General features: G+C 38.4%; 1 protein-coding gene across 4 annotated transcripts in view; it reads left to right on the forward strand.

The window, feature by feature from the left end:
* Positions 1-11579: 11579 nt before the first annotated feature.
* CPED1 (cadherin like and PC-esterase domain containing 1) overlaps positions 11580-21792 on the forward strand; it is a 324686-nt gene continuing 314473 nt past the window's right edge. For 2 of the 4 annotated variants that reach the window (XR_003034399.2, XM_005205664.5), the window contains exon 1: positions 11580-12753. Coding sequence is in view for 2 of the 4 variants with exons in the window: in XM_005205664.5 (XP_005205721.1) it covers positions 12505-12753 (249 nt within the window). In the remaining 2 variants the exon portion in view is untranslated. The remainder of the gene's footprint in view (positions 12754-21792) is intronic. The other 2 variants (XM_015470366.3, XM_005205665.4) reach the window with 2 other exon arrangements.

Here is a 21792-nt window from a genome sequence, read left to right on the forward strand (position 1 = left end):
AAGGATTTACATAGACAATCCTATAAGATCTTGAACTTAAATTTTATGGGTTGTATTTTAATAATGTAAGTAAATTATTTATGCACTCCTGGTGTGCTCCAAATATTACTCCAGTTAGCCTTGGATTATTTCAGTGGCCAACGTATGCAGACATTTGTACTCCTCAACCATTTTCTCCAAGTAATGGGCATTCTATAATGTAGACTTCAAAGAATTCCAACGATGAAGATTTTAAGAAAAGTATTTTATATTCAACAGGTATGTTCTGCTGCATGTACTGTACTCCAGAGCTGTTATGTAACACTGTATATAAATGGTTGCAAAAAAAAAAGTGCTTCTAAAAAGATAATGGTTTTTTAAATGCCTTTATAATAAGCTTTGTTTCTTTGTGAAACTAAATTCAGCGGGCTGAAGCAAATGGTTCATGTGATAAAGTGGGCTGATGTCCTCTAGAGTACCTGGGTACATAAACAGAAACTCCTGTAGGTAAAAACGAATCTGGGCCATTAGTCTTTATATGTTTCTGCATCCAGACAGAGTGCAGTTCATGAGGGTGGGGTGGGAGGGCTGAGGGGAAAGGGTGTTAAAGTGATAACATTTTTATACCAAATGTGTTTATTTTTTTGTGCAAGTAATCCTTAAAATTGGAATTGTATTAGGTGTTAAAATAAAGTTTTTAAAAAATTACTTGTATTTATACTTTACACACTTAATAATGAAAATTTCTTAATTCCAACTAACTTCCAATTTTCATAATCTCAAAAGGACAGAGGCCCAGGACACAGAATGCTGCGTAATCTGTTATGTCTTTAATAATGCTTGGAATTTGTGATACAAAAATAAGGAAAAGACATTTTTATGTAAATGTGAAATGCAAATGTATTTTTCTAGAAGATCCCCCTGGCTTTTCCTTCAGTCTAAGGGACATGAAAGAAGTCTAATTACAGCAGACGAACGGAAATAATCATTATAGTTGTTTTGACTTGAGGCACTGTGGCCAAACTGAAATAGAGAGACCCCTTGGATTGGAGCTTAAAATTCAGTTCTCTTTTTGCTTTTACCACATGTTGGTATGCCAGTTAATTCACTTCTTTAGTCACTCTGGCCCTTATTAAACCAGGGTGATGCCAGCTTCAGGATGTCTGTAAGCAATCCTGAAAGTTTTATTCTATAGGTGCTATTTAAACTAGAAATTTTGCATAGTGGAAGTTTTATTTAAGGTATAATATTGAGTCTGGTCGGTAGAAAAATCCTTAAAACTTTAGAAATACTTATTATGTCATATTTCTTTTATATTGAAATGTACTGGGCCCATCAGATTTATGTTTTAATCAAAACCACTTATGAGCCTCTTAGAACTTATATAGAAAACTGTAAAATCTATGCAATGCTACCCAAAAGGGTATGGATTAGATAGGGGATTTTCAAGGTCTCTTCCAGCTTCGAGATTCCACAGTTCTGAGCTGCTGCAGTCTAATTTTATAACTGGACAGCCCATAAAACTAAGTTAGGTTCATTTGTGGGTACTCATGATTTCATGATACTCAGTATTTTCTTGGAGATTTTATAAACCCTAAAGAAATAATATATAATGTAGTATTCAATTAGCTTATTAGCATGTTGCCTGGGGATGCTCAATGGTATTGTTTAATCTTATACATAATGACTTTTCTAAACTCACTGTTTTATAGGAATTGGTTCAAGGAAAAAGCCTTATGTACAGCCTTATTTTAAGAGAAAGTTCTTGTCAGAGTCAGGAACATCCCTGTTTCCAGCTGCTATAGCTAGTCCCTTTCAGTGTGTGAATTCCACTATTTAACCAAATCACTCAGAAAAACATTTTGACAAATTTTAAGCTCAAACGTTGAATATTTTGAAGCGTGTATAAAGAACGTAAACAAAAATTTTGTGCAATTATTTAGTAATGGGTGGAACCTGTTAGTATCTGAGATCTATATAATGGGCCAAACATGGAACTACCTCATCGAAAAAAAAATGTGGCCAACTATTAATAATTCTTTGTGACATTTACATCAAGGGGTATATGAGCATTTTTGGTATTATACACATTCAAAATCTTTGTTGTACAAAACTCGTGTAACAGTTGGTGGCATAAGAAAAATCCGAATGTGGGTTCACAGTTTATAGGTGGTGAAAATTGAGGCCTTACTGCTGTGGAGTGTATATTAAAATGTTCATGGTGACACATTTGAAGCAATAAATGGCTTAATGAAATGCCTAAACGAAGCTGAGTGTTTGATAAACGTACAATCATTCTTTTTTAGGGCAGTTCATTTTTTTTAGTCTTTTATCCTTCAAAGCAAATTCCACATATTTTAGATTTTTAACCGTCTTTGTTTTGTACAATGTTAGTGCCCTTTGTCCTTAGACCTCAGTAATAGTCTTCTTGACATAATGAATTATTTTAGACTTAGAAAAACAAATGTCTAATATACCATAAGGGGTAAGAATCTCTTTGAATGTGTAGACATTGCAGTGTTTGCCTTCAGCTTTCACATTAAAAAAAAAATCTTTCAACAGGAGGGTTTTAAGAGAAAAAAGAATATCCTCAAAAATGTTCATTTTTATAATCAAACGTTAAGCATTTAGATGTTGAGATTACACAGATGAAGGTATTTGTGTGTGTGAGGGGTGGGCGGAAGAAGTGGGAAGGATGGACATGTTAATGAGTAATTGTTGTATTTTAGTAAGTGCTATCAATGGATGTACTCATTGTTCTAGGAACTGTGAGAAATTTAATTTAAGAGCTATTATTTAAATAAATGATGCCTAAAAACAGATGGTTTTCCAGGCAGGTGAAATGGTTTTAGAGTCATGGACATTCTGGGAATTTAAAAGTCGTCTGAAATGAGTAGATGTGGTATAGGGAAATGTGCTGACAGAGGAGGAACCTAGAAGCTGAGTGAAAGTCTGTTCATGAGCCATGAATTCATGAGAATCTGTTCACTGTGCCATACAGTTGTTTGTCAGTGGGAGTAGTGATAGCAGTTACATATTGTCAGTTGAATACTTTCTGATTATTTAAGTTTAAATTATGGCACTTTTCTTACTGAGATTATAAGCTAGAGATGACAAAATTAAGACTAAGTCTTGCAAATGGCTGTAAAATTCTAAATTTAAGGTGAATCTTTTCTCCCAATTTTTGAAGCTACAAATCAGAATTGTTCATCAATTCATCAAATCATCAAGATTTTTAGATTTCCCTATTTAGATGGTAAAATATAAATTATTAAAACAGATTATAATTTCTGACCCAGGATCTTAATATTTCATGTTTTGATTTAGCTACAACAGAAAAAATTTAAAGTGAATTAAAGATGAAATGACTTCAGAATTGTTTTATGTTTAATTGAAGTTTGATAAAAGAGAGATAACCTCTTCTGGCCATTTCCATTTTAAAGTAGTCAGTCATGTATACCTTATAAGTCAGTATTTTAACTTAATAAATAACTTTAGTAACACATTATTAGAAGTCTAGACATTAAAATGTTTATTTGAAATAAATTTAATAATTAATAAATTTTTCAGAGCCTTTTACTTTTATCACTCCTGGCAAAGGAGACTGTAAAGAGAACATTACAAGATTTCAAGGTGATCCAGTGGTTAAGACTCTGGGCTCCCAATATAGAGGGCCTGGGTTCCATCCCTGGTGGGGAAACTAAAAGCCATCATGCCACCTGGTGCGACCAAAAAAAAAGAAAAACAGAATATATATATATATATAGTCATTTTTCTGCGGCTCATTATAAATTCAGAAGCCAATGTGAGAAGTGAGCTTGAGGAATGTGTATAGTGTGTGTGTAGCTTATTCTCATCCCTCACTTCTACTGGCCTGTTAATGACTAAGAGTAATTTTTCACAGGAAGGTGTATACTTGCTAGTCTTTAATGATAAACTATTTTAAAAGCATTCATAAGTTTAATATTGCTTGTAGGAAAAAACAATAACCGTATTTTAATTATTTTTGCACCGTTAAACCTACTCTACTATAGGGACCTTCCATGCTAACATATTAAAATAAGAACAATTATAATTGGTACTAGGTAACTTTAAAAAGCTATCTAGGTCAAATGGAATACAAGGGACCAGGCGGAAATATTTCTAAATAACCCTGAATATAAATAGGAGTCAGTTCATTAGAATGGTTTTGCCTATCTTATAACTAGCCTAATAGAAGCTTTTAATGTGACCTCCCTAGTATGTTCCACTAGAACTTATCGATTTTTTATTTGTATTCTTGATGAATTTGTATATTTATCTTTAATATGACAAATAATTATTTTCTTGAATAGTTGGAGGCATTGATTCTAAAGATAATTTTTTCATGGGTTTCCAAGTGTACCAAAAGATTTTTTCACTTTTCCAATGGTTGTCATTTGTAAGTGTTTGAAAAAGAATCCCCTTATGTGTTGAAAATAAAACAAAAAATAGGCTTATATATAAGAGAAAATATGATTTAAATATAGATGTAATCTTTTGACTTTGTGTGGTATACATGTAACCAAAGAACCATACTCTGTCAAAGAACATTTCCTTCTTAGTCACTTAGATTAGCTAAATGAATGCCAGCCTTCATTGGAGTAATAAGACCAAACCTATCCCCTCCCATCCCCCATTACACACATCAGTCTTTCAGGGAACAAACAGCACTGGAAAATTTTTAATACTTTTCATTTTCTGAAAACAAAAATGGATGATTGAACTGTGGTTACATTTTAAAAAAGAAAACAAGCTAGTTATGTAGTTATCTTGAGATAATTGATCATGATTTCCAAGGAATATTATGCTGTAAATCAGCAGAAAAGAGGAATGAAATTTTTAATTAATGTAATTTGATTGTATGATATTTGTTCATGTTTTATGTATTAATTGATAAAAGCTTGGGAATTCTGGCTGTATGCCAAAATGTAAGTTTATATCCAAAGGAGAGTAAAACACTGGAGAGATACAATTCTTTGCTTTAAATATTTACCATTCTACCTATGTAGAGGATGTGAATCTTAAAAGCAAACTTCGAAGGCTGCAAGGAAATGATGTGCCCAAATTACATTTGTTTGGAGGAGCAGTATAATTACACATTCAAGAAATGGTTAAAATCCCAATGGAGCTAATTGTGTGATTGCCACAGGGACTATTCTAAATGAGGTAACAGACCATTTTTGGCAGCCACATGGAAAAGTTGTGTAACAAAGCCTTCCTTTGGTAAGTTTTAGTCTCCCAACCGTAGCGCTACTGACATTTTTAACCAGATGATTCTTTGTTGTGGCGTGCTGTCACGCGCATTGTGGGATGTTCAGCACATTCCTGGCATCTGCATAGGAGATGTCAGTAGCATCTCCCCTGGGTCCACAAGTTGTGACCACCAGAAAAGTCTCTAGACAATGCCAAATGCCCCTTGGGGGACAAAATTACCCCCACTGGGTTATATGTTACCAAGATGTGAAATATTTCTTGTGGGAAAATGGCAATGATATGGAAAAATATGTGAATTTATGATGTATAAACCTTATGAAATGGGAATTTTTTAATTATTCACAAAAAGATGCTGATAGATGCTACAATAATAGGAAAGTGAGTTAAATAGTTTCAGTCAGCAGTTTCTACTGTAAAGAGATATAAGTATACTAGTAGTTAGAAGGCAGAACAGAATATGATTAAAAAAAAGTCATCTTGGGTACTGGTGCAAGCATATTCAAAATGCCTATGGTGACAGAAACTTGTGAAAAATAGAGTGACGGGTCAATAACTACGGAGAGCTGGAGAGAGTACATCCCATGGAACATCCCATTTCAAAAGGGCACCCGCAAGTGTGGTCATATGGAATATCCAGGAGATTTATATGCTCAGAAACACTGGTCCGGTGGACAATTTAAAATGATAAGCCCTTACTCTGGAGGGTAAAGTCTATCTGGACTGTTTTGTTCATCTAGGAATTTAGAGACTATAGAATGTGTCTGTTCAAACAAACATGAATCAAGGAAAAGATAGAAGGAAAATGAAGATTTTCACTCTAGTATTTTATTTCCATGTGTAAATTGAACAAATGCTGTGCCTGAGGGAAGCCTCTTCTACCCTAATGCAATTCCCGGATATCTGCAAACCCTGAGCTCACCATTTAGCGGCCTAGAGTGGTTTTAGCCTGTAGTGGTTTTAACCACTACAAAGGAAGAATTTTTTTTTTTTAATGCACAAAAAGCCCCATAAAGTTTCAGTGGTCTTAAGCTGAAATCCATAGATTTGTACGAAAAAGTGACTTCATATAATCATTAGGAGAGAGTCAATGGAACTGAGTTAAAAGGAAAAGCCCTGATGCTGGGAAAGACTGAGGGCAGGAGGAGAAAGGAGTGACATGGCACAAGGTTGGATGGCATCGTCAACTCAATGGACATGAGTTTGAGCAAATGGGGAGATGGTGAAGGACAGAGGATCCTGGAATGCTGCAGTCCATGGGATTGCAAAGAGCTGGACACTACTTAGCCTCGGTACAACAAAAAAATTTTTAATGTTGACTGCATTAGAAATTGCAGAAAAATTGTAAGTCTGTTTTAGGATTTCTGTTCATAGTCCTCCAGCATATCAAGAACCAGACCTCAGCCTAATTGCAGACTGAACTTTCGGTTTTTCATTATCATGAGCGGTAGATGGAAAGTTCTAAAGACAGGTGAAAGGATGCATGATCCTAAACCTGATGTAAATTAGTGCTCTGTGTTTATGTGGCTCTGGGAGATAACACACGATCAGGTGTCTCTGCACAGACCTTAAACCAGTGCAGCATTTTCCTGCACAAGGACAGTGAAGGCACTAAGGCAAGAATATGACATTGCACATGGACTTTTCTGTTCAACAGTCTTGCATTTTGCACCTCTGAGAGTAACCCCATAAACTTGACCCACGTTATTGTCCCCATGGACTGTAGCCCACCAACCTACTCTATAGCAATTCTCCAGGCAAGAACACTGGAGTGGGCTGCTATGCCCTCCTCCAGGGGATCTTCCTAACCCAGGGATTGAACCCAGGTCCCCCGCATTGCAGGCAGGTTCTTAACCATCTGAGCCACTAGGAAAGCCTGTTATTGTACTTATCCTTCCTAAAAAAAAAAAAAAATATTTTGCTTTGTGAGTTTACAACTAAAGATAGTGGTAATATAACAGTATATTCAGATAATCATAAATAACGGGCTTCCTAGTCTGACAGTTACCATAATATCTTCATTAATAAAAGATTTGGGGAAAGAACTTTCTGGATTCCTGTCTACAGATGGCTAAATAAACCCTTTAACTTAGAAATTATAGCCATCCTTGATCAGAACCAAACTCTCCAGTTTTATCCTTAGTGTGTGCATGCATGTTTTGTCGCTTCAGTCTTGTCTGACTCTTTGCAACACTATGGGCTTTAGCCCACCAGGTTCCTCTGTCCATGGGAGTCTCCAGACAAGAATCCTGGAGTGGGCTGCCATGCCCTCCTCCAGGGGATCTCCCCAACCCAGGGATCGAACCCATGTCACTTATGTCTCCTAAATGCCACCTGGGAAACCCTTTATCCTTAGTGGTCTCCCACTAAAACCTAAAACCTTCAGCAGTTGAAATATTTGTGACTTTTCAAGGTCAAGTTGAGAAACTGCCACTTTCCTGAAGCTTTCCTTATCACCTCTCAAAAGAGGTGAGCTCCTATAAAGCAATTATATTTCGGTAAAAAGTAATTAAAAAAAAGAGGTGAACTCCTGATTATGATTCTTCATGGCACTTGACTTATCTCCACCTTAGTTGTGGCTGGGATTGTCATATGTGCACCAGCCTCTTTTCCTTTTCCTCATATTCCACCTCAGATTCAGTTAGATGGGTCCATATGAGCGGGCTCAGAGCAACAGAATGTGGGCCAAAGTATATATGCCAATTTGAAGCTTGGTCCCAAAAGACCTGTCACATAATTCTCCATGCCTTTATCATTTTTCATCTGCTAGTATGATTCAGAGGATCTCAGTGGGTATCCAAGATTCTAGAATATGGAAAGTCACTGGGTGGAAGGACCTTTGGTACAAAATGTCTTAATAGAAACTGACACTGGAAAATGATATAAGTGCAAAATGAGCTCCTGTTATGTCAAGCCACTGAGATTTCATGGTTACTTTTTATAGAAGTTACCCTATCCTGACCAATTTGCCTTTGTGTTTATTATATTTTAGTCATTTATGGTATTTGTCAAATGTTTTGTGTTTTCCACATCACCTGGAATGATGTTTTTACATAGTAAAGATTAAATATGTAGTTCATGATTTAAAAGCATCCTGTTACATTTGGAGCTTATGGGGCAAGTTCCATAGTCAGTATTAGAAGAGAGGTGGTAGGAGCTAGGAAGAGGTCAGACAAATCCTCTAGGGCGGAGGTACTGGAAAGTGAGTACCCAGGCGTGGCTGACAGAAACCCCAGAACTTAACTCACAGCATCACCACTAGTATGTATACCTGGATTTTACATCATAATAGTCAGGAGCCTTCTTGAACGAGAAAGCCTTGCAGGAAACCAAGAGGGCCCAGAATCTGAAGATTTCCTCTTCTTATCAGGATACAACAGAGAGGAAATCCATGTCAAAAATATATCCCTATGAGCACAACCTTGGAGCCTTAGGTGACCTTTGAGCTTGGCAATCACTGAAGTCCATATTTTATGACTACGCTGACACTCAAAGAGAGAAATGACTTTCCCAAAGTTCCTGATCAGATACTGGAAACTTCTCTATTAGAGATAGCTTTATTCCTCTAGTTTACAAAATAAAGCAATTTTTAAAGTAACTTTTTCAAACAACAGCTATTAAATTCAATCTCCCCGTTCACCTCCATTTCATACCCAAACCAAAATGAAACATATGTTTGATAGAAGAGTATCTTTTGTGTTGGAGAATTTTAAAGAGGAAGACTGCTGGTCCAACCTTGAATTTATAGAATTTTAAAAGACCTGCCACTCTATTGGCCCAGGTTAATGCTGCTTAAATACAGGCCCTTGAATACTGAAATGATTTAGGAGAAGAGGTACTTTATGAAATTGTATGCACAAAAACATTCACTCTGAAATACTGCCAGAATCCACAGGTTCATATACAGTTTCTGCTTCTACTGCTCTCACTGAACCAATTTACTCTCTGTCTTCACTGTTCCCTGTTCTGATGCTTCCAAACTCTAACACATGCTACTTCACCTTCCATCACAACTAGGGCATCAATACCTCCCACATGTAGCCTCCACCTTCTACTCACTCCCATCTCATACTTGCTTTCATTTTCCCAAACCAGCATCGACCACCCAACCCCACTTCACAGAATAAAGGAAAGATGACTAAAACCAAGTGCTCATGTTTGCTTTGGAGGCTTATCCAAGAGGCCCATTATTTGATAATTATCTGTTCATGTATCTGCCACCAAGACAGATCCTGAGCTCAGCCCCAGGATCAAAGACATAACAGCATGCATTCTTCCAACACATGTGTACAGAACTCTTATACATTCTCTCATCTAGTCACTCCAACAACACTTCAAAGGAAGCACTAATATTATCTTCATTTCACAAAACACTTGTTTAAAACCAGTGATAAGAGGCAGTGCCATGATTCTACCCAGATTGGGGCTACCTCGAATGTTGTCAATGGACTCCCTAGTCTATGTGTGTCGTTTTTTCCACCTATTCTTCCTACTATCCCACTCTTAACTATCTCTTTTCTCACTTCTGCAGATACTGTTTTATTTACTGTCTTCTCTCACTCCCTCAGACTCAGTGGTTAAAATGGAAAATTGGGTTTTTCAATCTGCCGGTATCATTTCTAAAACACGAATTTACCATCTTCTTTTTGATTCCTGTTATTTGAAGTTTAGCTGTAAAATTAACTATGCTGTTGTCTTTCACTTCTCCCAGCTCAAAGACAATATGATTTTAGCATCTGGTTTGTGCTTTCTCTCATAGCCTGTACTCAACAATTTAATGATGCCCCAAAATAACAGTGTTCTTGCCTGGAGAATCCCAGGGACAGGGGAGCCTGGTGGGCTGCTGTCTATGGGGTCGCACAGAGTCGGACACGACTGAAGCGACTTAGCAGCAGCAACAGCAGCAAAATAACACTTCAGGTTCCTCATACTCAGTCTTCAGACTTTTTGCCTTGATAGAAATACATGTCCATTCCTTTTCATCTACTGAAGAACTTGGTGTCAGCTTGGATCACATCAACACAGGGACAATTCCAATTTAGAGATCTCATAACTCCTACTGTCTGTCAAATTACATTGCATGTACCAAAACTATATCTTCCAATACTGCTGTTTAGCTGTTTCCTCTTCATACTCTCTTGGCTTCTAAAAGTCGACTGCCCCTTCATTTTCCTCTGTGCCTTCATTTGTCATGGGATTGAGGACTCTGAATCTATAAATCAAGCAATATTAAACACACTGGAGGGGATATATGCAAGGGTTTGAGGTAAATCTAGCTTTAGTGTGAATGCTTATTCTCTGAAGCTTTAACGTGTTCAAGTATTGGTGGTCTCTTAAGCTAGAAGAGGAGACGCCCCAGTCTCTGAATCTATAATAGCGAGGCACCCGTAGGGGGCGCTCCGTCTCACAAAATATAAGTGACAGGAGCGTGCCTAAAGGGATAGGATCACTTAAGGGGTGTGGCCTTACAGGAGAAGCTCAGCTCACAGGACCAAGTTTGGGTCAGAAACAGGTCACAAAAACCTATTTAGAGGAGCCATGGAAGAATTGTCTGCTATGAGCCTAAGCCAGTCCTGGGTATCCAGAGAGGTGAGCAACAGGCACTAGCCAATTTGCTTTCTCCGTGGCATGTCCTCAGCTGACTCTGTACAAGTGGATGGAGTCTGCAGACTTGCCCTGCTAAAGGTTCCTTGTGGCACTCTGTATAGCATTAGACTGAGTTGACTTCTAGACAAAGCCCGCTGTGTACCCCTTTCTGCTGAGCAAAAGTTACGAATGTCAGCTACAATCCAGTCCTTAGGGGAACCCAGTGTCAGGCAATTAAAGATTCAGTTTAGCCCAGGAGAGGAGTAATGATGTGATAGGAGTTGGGTTCAGAGCAGAAAAAAAGATCATAGATAATTTCCAGTGGAATCAGTGCATAAAACAGACTTTCACGTGCTGAGATCCAGACAGTACCCGTGACCCTCTTATCCCCATAGCAGTGACCGCAGTTCCCTCAAGTGAAGATCCTCTCAACTCACGCACCGAGTCTGTTTACACTTCGCCTCGACCTTTGTCATCAGTTGATGAAAGCCTACTTGTTTTTCCAGTGCTGGATTAGGGAAAATAAATTACATAAGGGGACAGACATCAAATATATATTTAAAATTCTGCAGCTCTGGGTGATCAGCCACATTTCAGGGGGAAATGAGCAATGTTGCTTCCAGTCTGGGGAAGCCAGGCGTCTCAGATGCGGGGCTCATAGAGCGCTCCGGCAGCCCCCCCAACCCTCCCACCCCCGCCCGGGACCCGGGAGCCCGGGCCTTAGCCCCGCCTTCTCGCCGGCCGGGGGCTGGCTCCCCGCGGGCCGGGCTCCCCGCTCCTCCGGCTCCGGGATCCTAGCCTCGAGCGCGGCCAGCGCGCCCGTGCGGGTCTGTGTGTCTGCGCGCGCGCGTGTCCGTGGGTGGGAGATGAATTGGAATCATACGACTGGGTGTTTCCTTCCGAGTGGTTTTGGTCAGCCATCCATTAGGGGATCGTGGAAACTTTTTTTTTTTTTCCTGACTAAAAGGATGAAAACTGAGTAAGTACAGAGAACTTTGAACTTGAAACGGAATGAAACAAATACAAGCCAAACCCTGAGGATGATAACCATGTCCATTCAGACCGTGTATTCCCTTTTTCTGTCAAAAGCCTCGAAGGCTTAGAGGAAAGTGGCAATTTAAAACGGAATGAAGGGAAAGAAACAGTTAAGAAACAAGAAAGACTGAAAGCGGCACTGCTTTAAAACCGGAGGAAAAATGAGGAACTGTTAAGGCGAGCTGGCTTGCCTCCAGCTGTGCAACAGGCACTTTGGTTTAAACCTATTGCGTTCTCTGGGGCTGTTTTTAGCCTCCAGATTTACTTTGGTGGTGTTTCTCTTTTCCTGTGAAGCTTTTACTGTGAGTTTAAAGATGTTGTGAAAAGTAAGACATTACCAGAAGCAACAGTTTGGCAGCCTGGGGTACGCTCAGGTTATTAGTTACAACTATTATTATTTTGATGTCTTTTTTTTTTTTTTTTTTAAAGCCAGGCCGGCCACTTTTTACTGTCCTCCATGGAAGGGCTCTTACTAACCGCCTCAGGCGTTTGGGATCTATGATTCTTTGGCAGGATGCTTCGGAAAGTTTTTTTAAGTGGAGATGGCGCTATCTTGATGTGATTTAAAGTTGTGGAAAAAGAAGACAGTTTGGTCTTTTTCATGCTGACAAAAAATAGCTGCTATGACTTTTCCGGCAACGTGGACAGGGGCCAAGTGAAGCTAAACTGGTCATGATCTGTCGTCTAATGTTCCTCTGTCGTCGGCGATTTTGCTCCCGGCCCTTCTTGGTGGGCTTGGTGGTGGCAATCTGTCTCTTCTACCAGACTCTGACACTCTGGGGGACAAAGAAGCTTGCAGCTGCTGGCCCCGGGGCTGCCCCAAACACACCCACCAAAACCCAAGCAAGCAGATGCACCAAAGAATTCTTCCTGGACAAGCAGTGCTTCCTTCTCTCTGACATTGCACAGGAAATTGGAAAGGTAAGGCTGGACATAAGCTTAGCCTTGACATTTTCAGCAAAGATAGCAGTCTGCTTCTCTCTGTTCCTTCTGTAAGACTAAAATTAACCTCCATGAGGTCTGAAAAGGATCCAGAGTATACACAGCCCAGAGAGTGACCTTCTGACAGTGAAACACATGCTAGCTTCAGCTTCTTTTTTTACTTCCGGAGAGTCCTGGTCATTATCTTATCTCTCAGAATTTCACTTCATTTCGGCTAAATGAAATAGACCATTTGGAGGGGATAGGGGTGATGTGAATTCTTTTTAAAAATTGGGGTTCTAAGAGATCTGAAGATTTACAGTTTGGGAACATAAATCAAAGATTCATAAAACTTGGCAAAGATTGACTGTCTCTTTTCTCAAGGTAGTCTGTATGAATGGCCGGACCATTCTAGACTCCAAGTTACTCCAAAATTACATTTTCTAATTGGTTATGTCTATTTATCATTGCTGAGCACATTTCTATAGCAATATAATAGTGTAATAGGTTTCTTCAAAAGAATTGACACAGTGCATTTTATTGCTTATAAAATTAGGAAAATACAGATTATTTTATATTTATACTATCCTAATTAACTTTACTAATCTTACTTTGTTAAGTGTGGATAAAATACAAGGCACAAGGAAGTACACAGAGTTTTTCTTTTACTATACCACTCTGTTTGTGCCTGTTAGTAAAATGAAAACAAACCAGCGTAAAACAGAAAACAGGCACAAATATTCATGATAACAAAATCACTGATTTCTATACTACAGCAGGTAGTGTAGTAAGATAATTTAGGAATCTGTAAGCAACAGCTTACATGTGTAGAGCTAGGTAGATTCTATGATCATGGTTATTGTTTGGAGCAGAATTTCTTGTCAAATATCAACTTATTGCTACCATCATTGCTAACACCAAAAAACTTTCACACTAAAAAGAATTTTGAAAATTAAAAAGAGAAAATGTTGTTGACAAAAAATTAAAAAAAAAAAAACATTTCACATATTTCATTTCAGACGTATAATCCTTTAAGGTTGGTAATGTAGGTATGATGACACTCAAGGCAGTTTAGGCAAGCATTATGACATGGTACATTCATCTAGTCCCTATTGCAGTGCTGATTCTCTAAATAAAAGTAAATTCAAAGCTCTAATAACAGTTTGTGAAACCACAGCTGAAAGAACTAAATGAAATGCAAGATAATATCAGATTTGACAAAGAAAATTTGAAAACGTTTGAGTGGCTTTATTTTATCAGCAGTGTCCAGAAATATGACCAAAAAAGCAAATAATAAAACTAGGAACACATCTAGATGAAACTTCAAAGGCAAGTGTGAATCAAATATTAAATTCTCTAAAATAATTGAAGAATTTGTGTTTTTTATTCATTTATATCATCATTAACATAACCCTTATTTGTGTTTTTAACACATCAAATTCATGATGGGTATAAACTTTGACTTTGAAAGTCACTTCTTGTTTGTTTCCAATGAGTGTAATTTCTTTAAAAATATTTGAGATGGTTTTGCTCTTTAAGTGCTTAAATTTTTTGCTAAGAATTTGGATAAAAAGGTTTTTACTCATTAATTTGCAGCCTTTCTTTCTCACTACTTGACTTTACAATGGACTCCTGCTGTTGCCTGTAACTTAGGCATATGTTAACTGTTATTTGTAGGCTGTCACAGAAAATTCCATTTTAGCTTTGGACCTTCTGCCACTTATAAACCATCTGAAACTTATTGGCTGCTGGTGTAAAACATTCACTCTAGAATGTTCTTCACTAAAAATGCTTAACACATGATGCTTTTTTTTCCACAGTCTTAAATATTTTAACTATAAGCAAGATTCTGAAATCACAGTTACAGTTCAGAAGCTCAATCGATATGAAAACTGAATTTCCAAACATTCGCTGTGTACCTCTATTTTCGACTTTACTTGGGCCAACCATTGGTTTAGAGCCAGAAAGTGTCATGTGGAGGTTAGTTAAATATAAATGAGTTCTCCTTGCAATATATGTCCCAGAAAAGAATCACATAATAATCCCTTTTTGAAGATTAAATATTCTATCAGATGGCTAAAATGAAGAAAGAAATGTCTTTGGAGTCTATACATAAATCCGTCTCAAAAACAGCTACTTAAGAAGCTCATTAAAAAGATAACTGATGAAACGCTAGCTACCTAGATTTTCCCACAAGACCTAAAATATAGCTTTTGAGGCATTATTTAGAAGAAGCATTGTTTCTAGCTATAAATTTTGGGGTTTGTTATTTTATTGTCAAACCAAAATATTCACATTACTAGGGCTTTCTCTTACTTGACTCCGTCCATCTTTAGGTGATTATTAAAGTCACCTAAAACATCTGGCTTTGACCTAAGGTTCACAGATTCCAGAAAGTATTTGGAGGCATAAGATGTCTGCCAAACCCAAGCATTTTATGCAAAGAATTGTGTGTACATGTATGTGTGGTTGTCTATGTGGGAGAAACTACAATCCCCTTCAGATATTCAGACCGAAAGAAATACTAGGAAATAAGAAATGCTTAAGAAGCAGACCATTTAAACTTTAAAGTGCATTTAAACTGCCCCTTCCGGAAGTGTAAGTTGGGTCTGAGTTTATAAATCTGAAAAAGGAAAAAAAAAAATCTGAAAGAATCCACTTGAGAACATTTGTAAAAAGTGTTTCAATGAATGCTGTAGTGTCTGCAGGCATAAACAGTCTAAAACCAAAGTATACTCACAGAGTACTTCTCGAATCATAGTTTTCATACTTTCATGAATAAGCAATAAGTATTTCCCAGTCGATTTGGTTGTAGTTGTTTCTCAGAGAGAAACTTTTGTGCTTTATCTGCCAAGTAATAGAAGGTTCTGCAGTAGCAAATATTTAAAGGTGAGTGACTGTGCTCTTTACACCTTTCTAACTGGGATCTGGTTCAATGTCTAAAACCGTTTTCGGTACAGATTGAGATCATGGTATATAGAATATGCCAACTTTCCATAGTGAGGAAATGCTCTTCTGGCCAAATTTTAATTCTTTTTTTCCATTTGAGCTTCCAAAGAGCCTTGCTAAGCAGATGTATTTGTGTCATTTCTTCTGGGTTTTCTCTCAACATTCATTGCTTGTGCTGTTTCTTAAAATTATTTCAATGTAATGTACAAACTGAAGACAGTTTCAGTTATCTTCACTGAAATAGGTCACTCAATGGATTTCTTCATTTTCCTGGAATCTAATACTTCAATATCTCATAACATAGGGACCACATTAAGTTATAAACAGACACAATGGAAGAAAATCTCCTTGGTATCTGCTCCTTTAATGGAAACTTAGCTGTTTGGGGAATATATTTGTACTCACCATAGCCATGTGTTTCTGATTATCTCTTGTTGATTCTACACAAGGAGACTGACTACTTCTCTGTCGCTTGATTCTTCATTCTCCATTTCTTCTTTATTCTTTCTGTAGCGACTGTTCCCTACAACTACTGTCCCAGTGTCCCACCATAAACCAATGTAAATGAATGTTTTCACTGTAAATACTTTTTTGTTTAATCTGCTTGTGTTCCTCATAATACATGATATATCTAACATCTGAAAATTTCTAAAAATTTCTTGTATAGCCCAGAAACAGAGCCCATGGCAAACACTTAGATGCTAACATTTTATAGGTTGGTACAGTCCCAGGGACATGAGAGAAGGGGAAATAAAGGAAGAAGGAGAGCAAATACAAGTGGGTGAATTATTTGGAGATTTCCAGACAGGCCATTTTAAACTATTACATCCCAGAACAGGCACCAGGGGAAAAGGGCAGGAAGGACAAGCAATTTATCTGTCTCTCCAGTTTTCTTTCTTCTGTCTTTTATTTTGTTAGAATTGGTCCCATGCTACTTCTAAGTAGTGTTGCCTTGACTCTCTGGGCGGCCATGGGTTGGGGGGGTGGTCAGGGCTTCAGTGACTGCAGTGCCACCAGGGAAAAATTGGAGTGGTCCCTTCCCTTTCAATCTGTACTGTGCATAGGAGTTTCTAGGTCTGTGATGGCCACGGGGGTGAAGTGTCCCACAGCTTTATGATCACAACAGTGGCATGCAAAATGGCCACTGGAAGAGTACGTGAGGCAGAGTGATCTAGTGTCTGATCCAATATTTGTGCTAATTTTGCTTTTTGAAATCTACACAGAATTTCTAAATATGTACCCACTCTTGGGAAATGACATCACTTTCTTTAAATGAGATGTTTATAACTATTTCACTAAGAACTCTCCTCTCCCACTGGGGGTGGGGAAAAATAAACCTTTCTTTAGCTTGTTTCCTTCTCATCCCTTTCATTCATTCATTCACTTATTCATTCATTTATTTTATTATTCATTTAGTAAATCTTTGTTGGGCAGTTTATTTGTGCCAGACACTGTGCCAGGTACTGGTGATACAGAATTATTGAGTTGATCAATAAGTTCATTTGGGTCTTCCCATAAGATGTAATGGAAAAACCCAAATGAACTTTTAGCCAACCCAATATAAGGCACTGTGAGATAGACAAATAAATAAATAGAATGTCAGGAAACCCATAACTTTAAGACTATATTTTGAAAGATGAGAGGGAACTATAAAGGGTAGAGAAAGAAAAGTAAACACTGCATGCGCAAAGAAGAAATTAGCCTCTCTGTGTGTGTGTGCGTGTGTGTGTAATGTGTTAAGGGAAGCAGAGCAAGAAGGCAAATTGATGAGGTAGAGAGTTCAGCAGGGTCTAGATGTCTAGATGTTGGAAATGAGGGTATGATACGGAATCTAGATTCTCTCCTGAAGGTAACAGGGAACCCCGAAAGAATGAAAAGCAAAATGTGGTATGATTAGACTTAGGTTTAGACAGACTACTCCAGAATGCACACTGCAGAATGGACTGGAGGGGACTGAACTGAAGGCAGGCAGACCAATTGGGACGCTGACTCAGAGATGACAGTCATGCAATCGCAAGCCAAGGCATCCCAAAGATTGCCAACAAACCACCAGATGCTTGGAAGAGGCCAGAAAGGATTCCTCTGCATGTTTCAAGGGGGTGGGGCATGGTGCTGCTAACACCTAGGTTTCTGATTTCTAGCCTCCAGAATTGTGAGACAATACTGGCTGGATGGCATCACCGACTCGATGGACGTGAGTTTGAGTGAACTCCAGGAGATGGTGATGGACAGGGAGGCCTGGCGTGCTTCGATTCTTGGGGTCGCAAAGAGTCAGACTCGACTGAGCGACTGAACTGAATGTTCTTTTGCTTTAAGCCACTCAGCGTGTAGTACTTTGAACAGGCAGTCCTAGGAAACTGATAAAATGGGGGAGGCAGAATGGGTTCAGCCCATGAGCTCTCAAGTTGAATCAGTAGCACTGATTACTTTGCTCCCTTGGGAACATTTCTTGATCTCTTCAGTATTTTGTTTCCTACCCTGAAAATGTATATATTATCACCCATCTTACAAGGCTAACAAGAGGCTTAAATGAGAGAAAACATGTGAAGCGCTTGAGGTATCTGGCAAGTAGGAAGTACTCGGTTAGTGTTAACTATCAGAATAATTATTATTGAATCTTCTTAAGGATTTACCCATCTCTGTAGTTTCTATTGGAGAAGGCAATGGCACCCGACTCCAGTACTCTTGCCTGGAGAATTCCATTGATGGAGGAGCCTAGTAGGCTACAGTCCATGGGGTCGCTAAGAGTTGGACATGACTGAGCGACTTCGCTTTCACTTTTCACTTTCATGCATTGGAGAAGGAAATGGCAACCCACTCCAGTGTTCTTGCCTGGAGAATCCCAGGGAGGAGCCTGCTGGGCTGCCATCTATGGGGTCGCACGGAGTCGGACACAACTGATGTGACTTAGCAGCAGCAGCAGCAGCAGTAGTTTCTATAGACCCTAACATTTGGCCTTCCCAAAGTAGGTGAGCAGAGTTATTGCTGTAATGAACATGAGTAAGGAGAGTCTGAGAGAAAAGCCTTGCTGAGTTTCTCTCCCTGTTCTCCAGCCTCTCAGCTATTGCCTTTTCACAGTAGAATAAGCCTTCAGAATCAAGAGGAAACCTAGGGAGGCTGATATGTCACTCAGAGTCAAGCCTGCTTATCTCTAAGCAAGGTCTGCAGTTTGAGCTGAATTTTTTTTTTTTTTTTTAAGTTTACGAGGCTAGCATTAACCACATGTTAGAGCTGAGGATGTGGAGAGATGAATTGGGTGTACAGTAGGGGAAAGCAGTTAAGATTTTGACCCTGAATAAATATGTATTTGTTTACTGTCTGTCTCCCTCCATAGAATATAAGTTCCTTAAGAGCAAGGGCTTTATTTGACTGGTTTATTGCTACATCCTGGGTGCCAAAACAGTATCTGACATGTAATGCGCACTGAATAAATATGTGGTCAATGAATGAATAAATAAATGAATCATGAGTTGGAGGGTCAGAGACAGTCCTCATTAAAGCAGAGGCCAGGAAATGAGAGGAACTCCTCCTCTTTCTTTTTTCCTTTGCTGAACTCTCGGATCCTTCACTCCATCTTTTTCCTGTACCAGTATCTCTTGAAGTCCTTTCTGTACATTTCTTGCACTTTCGCCTGGTATAATGGTCTTGCCATTTTGCTAATTGAATTTCTTCATCAGTTATCACCTGTCTCTCTTGTTCTTCTCTCTTGTTCTTTTCAGCTCATTTATCTCTTTGGGATTCTTCTCCTGTAAATAAATATCCTCGAGTATCTCAGTCGGTCTGACTCTTTGCGATCCCACGGCCTGCAGTATGCCAGACTTCTCTGTCCATTACCAACTCCCAGAGCTTGCTCAAACTCATGTCCATCACGTTGGTGATGCCATATCCAACCATCTCATCCTCTGTTGTCCCCTTCTCCTCCTGCCTTCTATCTTTCCCAGCATCAGGGTCTTTCCAATGAGTCAGTTCTTCGCATCAGGTCGCCAAAGGATTGGAGTTTCAGCTTCAGCATCAGTCCTTCCAATATTCAGGACTGATTTCCTTTAGGATTGACTGGTTTGATCTCCTTGCAGTCCAAGGGACCCTCAAGAGTCTTCTCCAAGACCACGGTTCAAAAGCATAAAAAGTATCTATCGTAAGTTAAAAAAAGAAATGTTAGCAACCTGTATGCTCGCTAACTATACCCAACCCTCTTCACTTCTCTGTCACCATCATTTCACCTCTTTGTCTCAAGCAATTTCCATTTTTTAACAGATTGATTTTTTCCAAAATTGAGCTTTTTCTTTTACATGTTTTTATATTTTAAATAGATTTAGATGTAAATATTCTAAAATCGTGCTGATGGCATCTAAATAGAGAGGTCTATGTATTGGAGGCTCTCAGGAGATGTTGTCAGCATACTAATAGATATGTGATTTTCCTAGAATTGGTTGGGCTAGTGATGAGCATTTAATGTTTGTGGATTTCTCTGAGATAGTTGATTAGAGCTATGTCAAATTTTTACAATGAAATTTTAAAAATTGTTCATACTGAGAGGATTTTATGCAATTGTGAATTTTGCTTATGTTAGACAAACTTTATTGAAGTCTTGATGAAGCTTATATTTAAGCAAGTTTGTTAAATTTCATTTGAATCAAGGAATCAATCAGTTTATAGGTGTCATTCTCTCTTGTTTTTTCACAATAGCAGCAATAGCCTCTGCCTCTTTCTCCCTGTAAGCAATTCTGTTTCTTGTTCCAATGGAATTGGAAACTCACATAAGCTTAAACTCTCTGAAATGGAAACCTCTGCGATACACTGTGACATTATAAAAAGTGCTTCATATGATCAACTTTGAGTCTGTGGCCTTTGGGGTGAAAGGAATGTTTTGGTTTTATTTTTCCCTTTGATTTCCTTTGGTTATTTTTTCTAGGGAGCCATTCTCACCAAAAGAATGAGCTCATGTTCTAAAATAGAAATTATGTTCTGTAACAAAAACTATACCAAAGTTGGCAATCTGCAAGGTAAAAGTCCTCTGTCAACTTTTGTACTTTAGAGAGATGGGTTCAACAAGCAAAACAAAATATCCTGGTTATCTGACACACGGTTAAAAAAGGAACATATTGATAAAAGATGTATTGAGATTTTGTTATAGATAAGGATATTAATGAAAAAAAATGTTGAACTTTCAATTAAATTCACTAACAGAGGCTATGGGTACTTAAGAGATGAACCAAAGTAATAATTAAAAGAGCACATAGACTTGAGGGTACAGAATGGGCCCTATCAGTGTGCTCTGAAATAAGACTCCATTTGATTTTGCTAATCCTTACTTGAGGACTCTGAATAGGAACCCCCACCAGTCTGTTTATACTGCCGCCCAGTCAGAAGAACTCTCTAAGGGGGAGACTTGGAGACTCTGAATATTCCTGGGGAGAACAGGCCTGACTGTCCTCAGCAAGGTTCCTAACCCCATACCTGTTTACTATGTTGAATACGCAATCTATTAGAGCATCAGGATGTTGTGGAACGAGCATGGGCTTTCCTCCACATTGGTTCAAATTCCAGCTGTGTCATTTACTAGCAATCACACACAGACACATTTTACCTAGATTTTAAACTCTCAATGTTGTCATTGGGAAAATGAGGCTAACTAAACCTTACTAGTGAAAACTGAATACGTGTTTGAAAACAGCAAGCGTGGTGGCTAATCAGAGTTGGCATTCATTAAACATTGGTGTTCTTCCTGCCCCCATAAGAAGCTGTGTTTAAGCTCTGACCTCAAAAATAAGCACTTTAAATTTATTTGTTTCCTATATAGTACATATTTTTGATCCTCACCCTATGTTCTTTCTCCGTTATATCTGCTTAGGCAAATGTTTAAAGCAGCATGTTGTATGCTAACTGTCTGTCACTTTTCTCTTTTGACCCTCTCAGTGCAGTCAAATGCAGACACATTCCACTGGTTTTCCAGGGTTCTGCACAATACTGCCTTCTTCTCCCACTCAAGAAAGTGTTTGCTTGCAAACAGTGGGAATGCAACTCACGTCCCCTGGTTTACAAAGTGTAAATTATTTATAAATTTTGACATTTTAATTCTTTTTATAACCA

Source organism: Bos taurus, chromosome 4 (assembly GCF_002263795.3).
Source record: "Bos taurus isolate L1 Dominette 01449 registration number 42190680 breed Hereford chromosome 4, ARS-UCD2.0, whole genome shotgun sequence".
In the NCBI taxonomy this organism is placed as follows: domain Eukaryota; kingdom Metazoa; phylum Chordata; class Mammalia; order Artiodactyla; family Bovidae; genus Bos; species Bos taurus.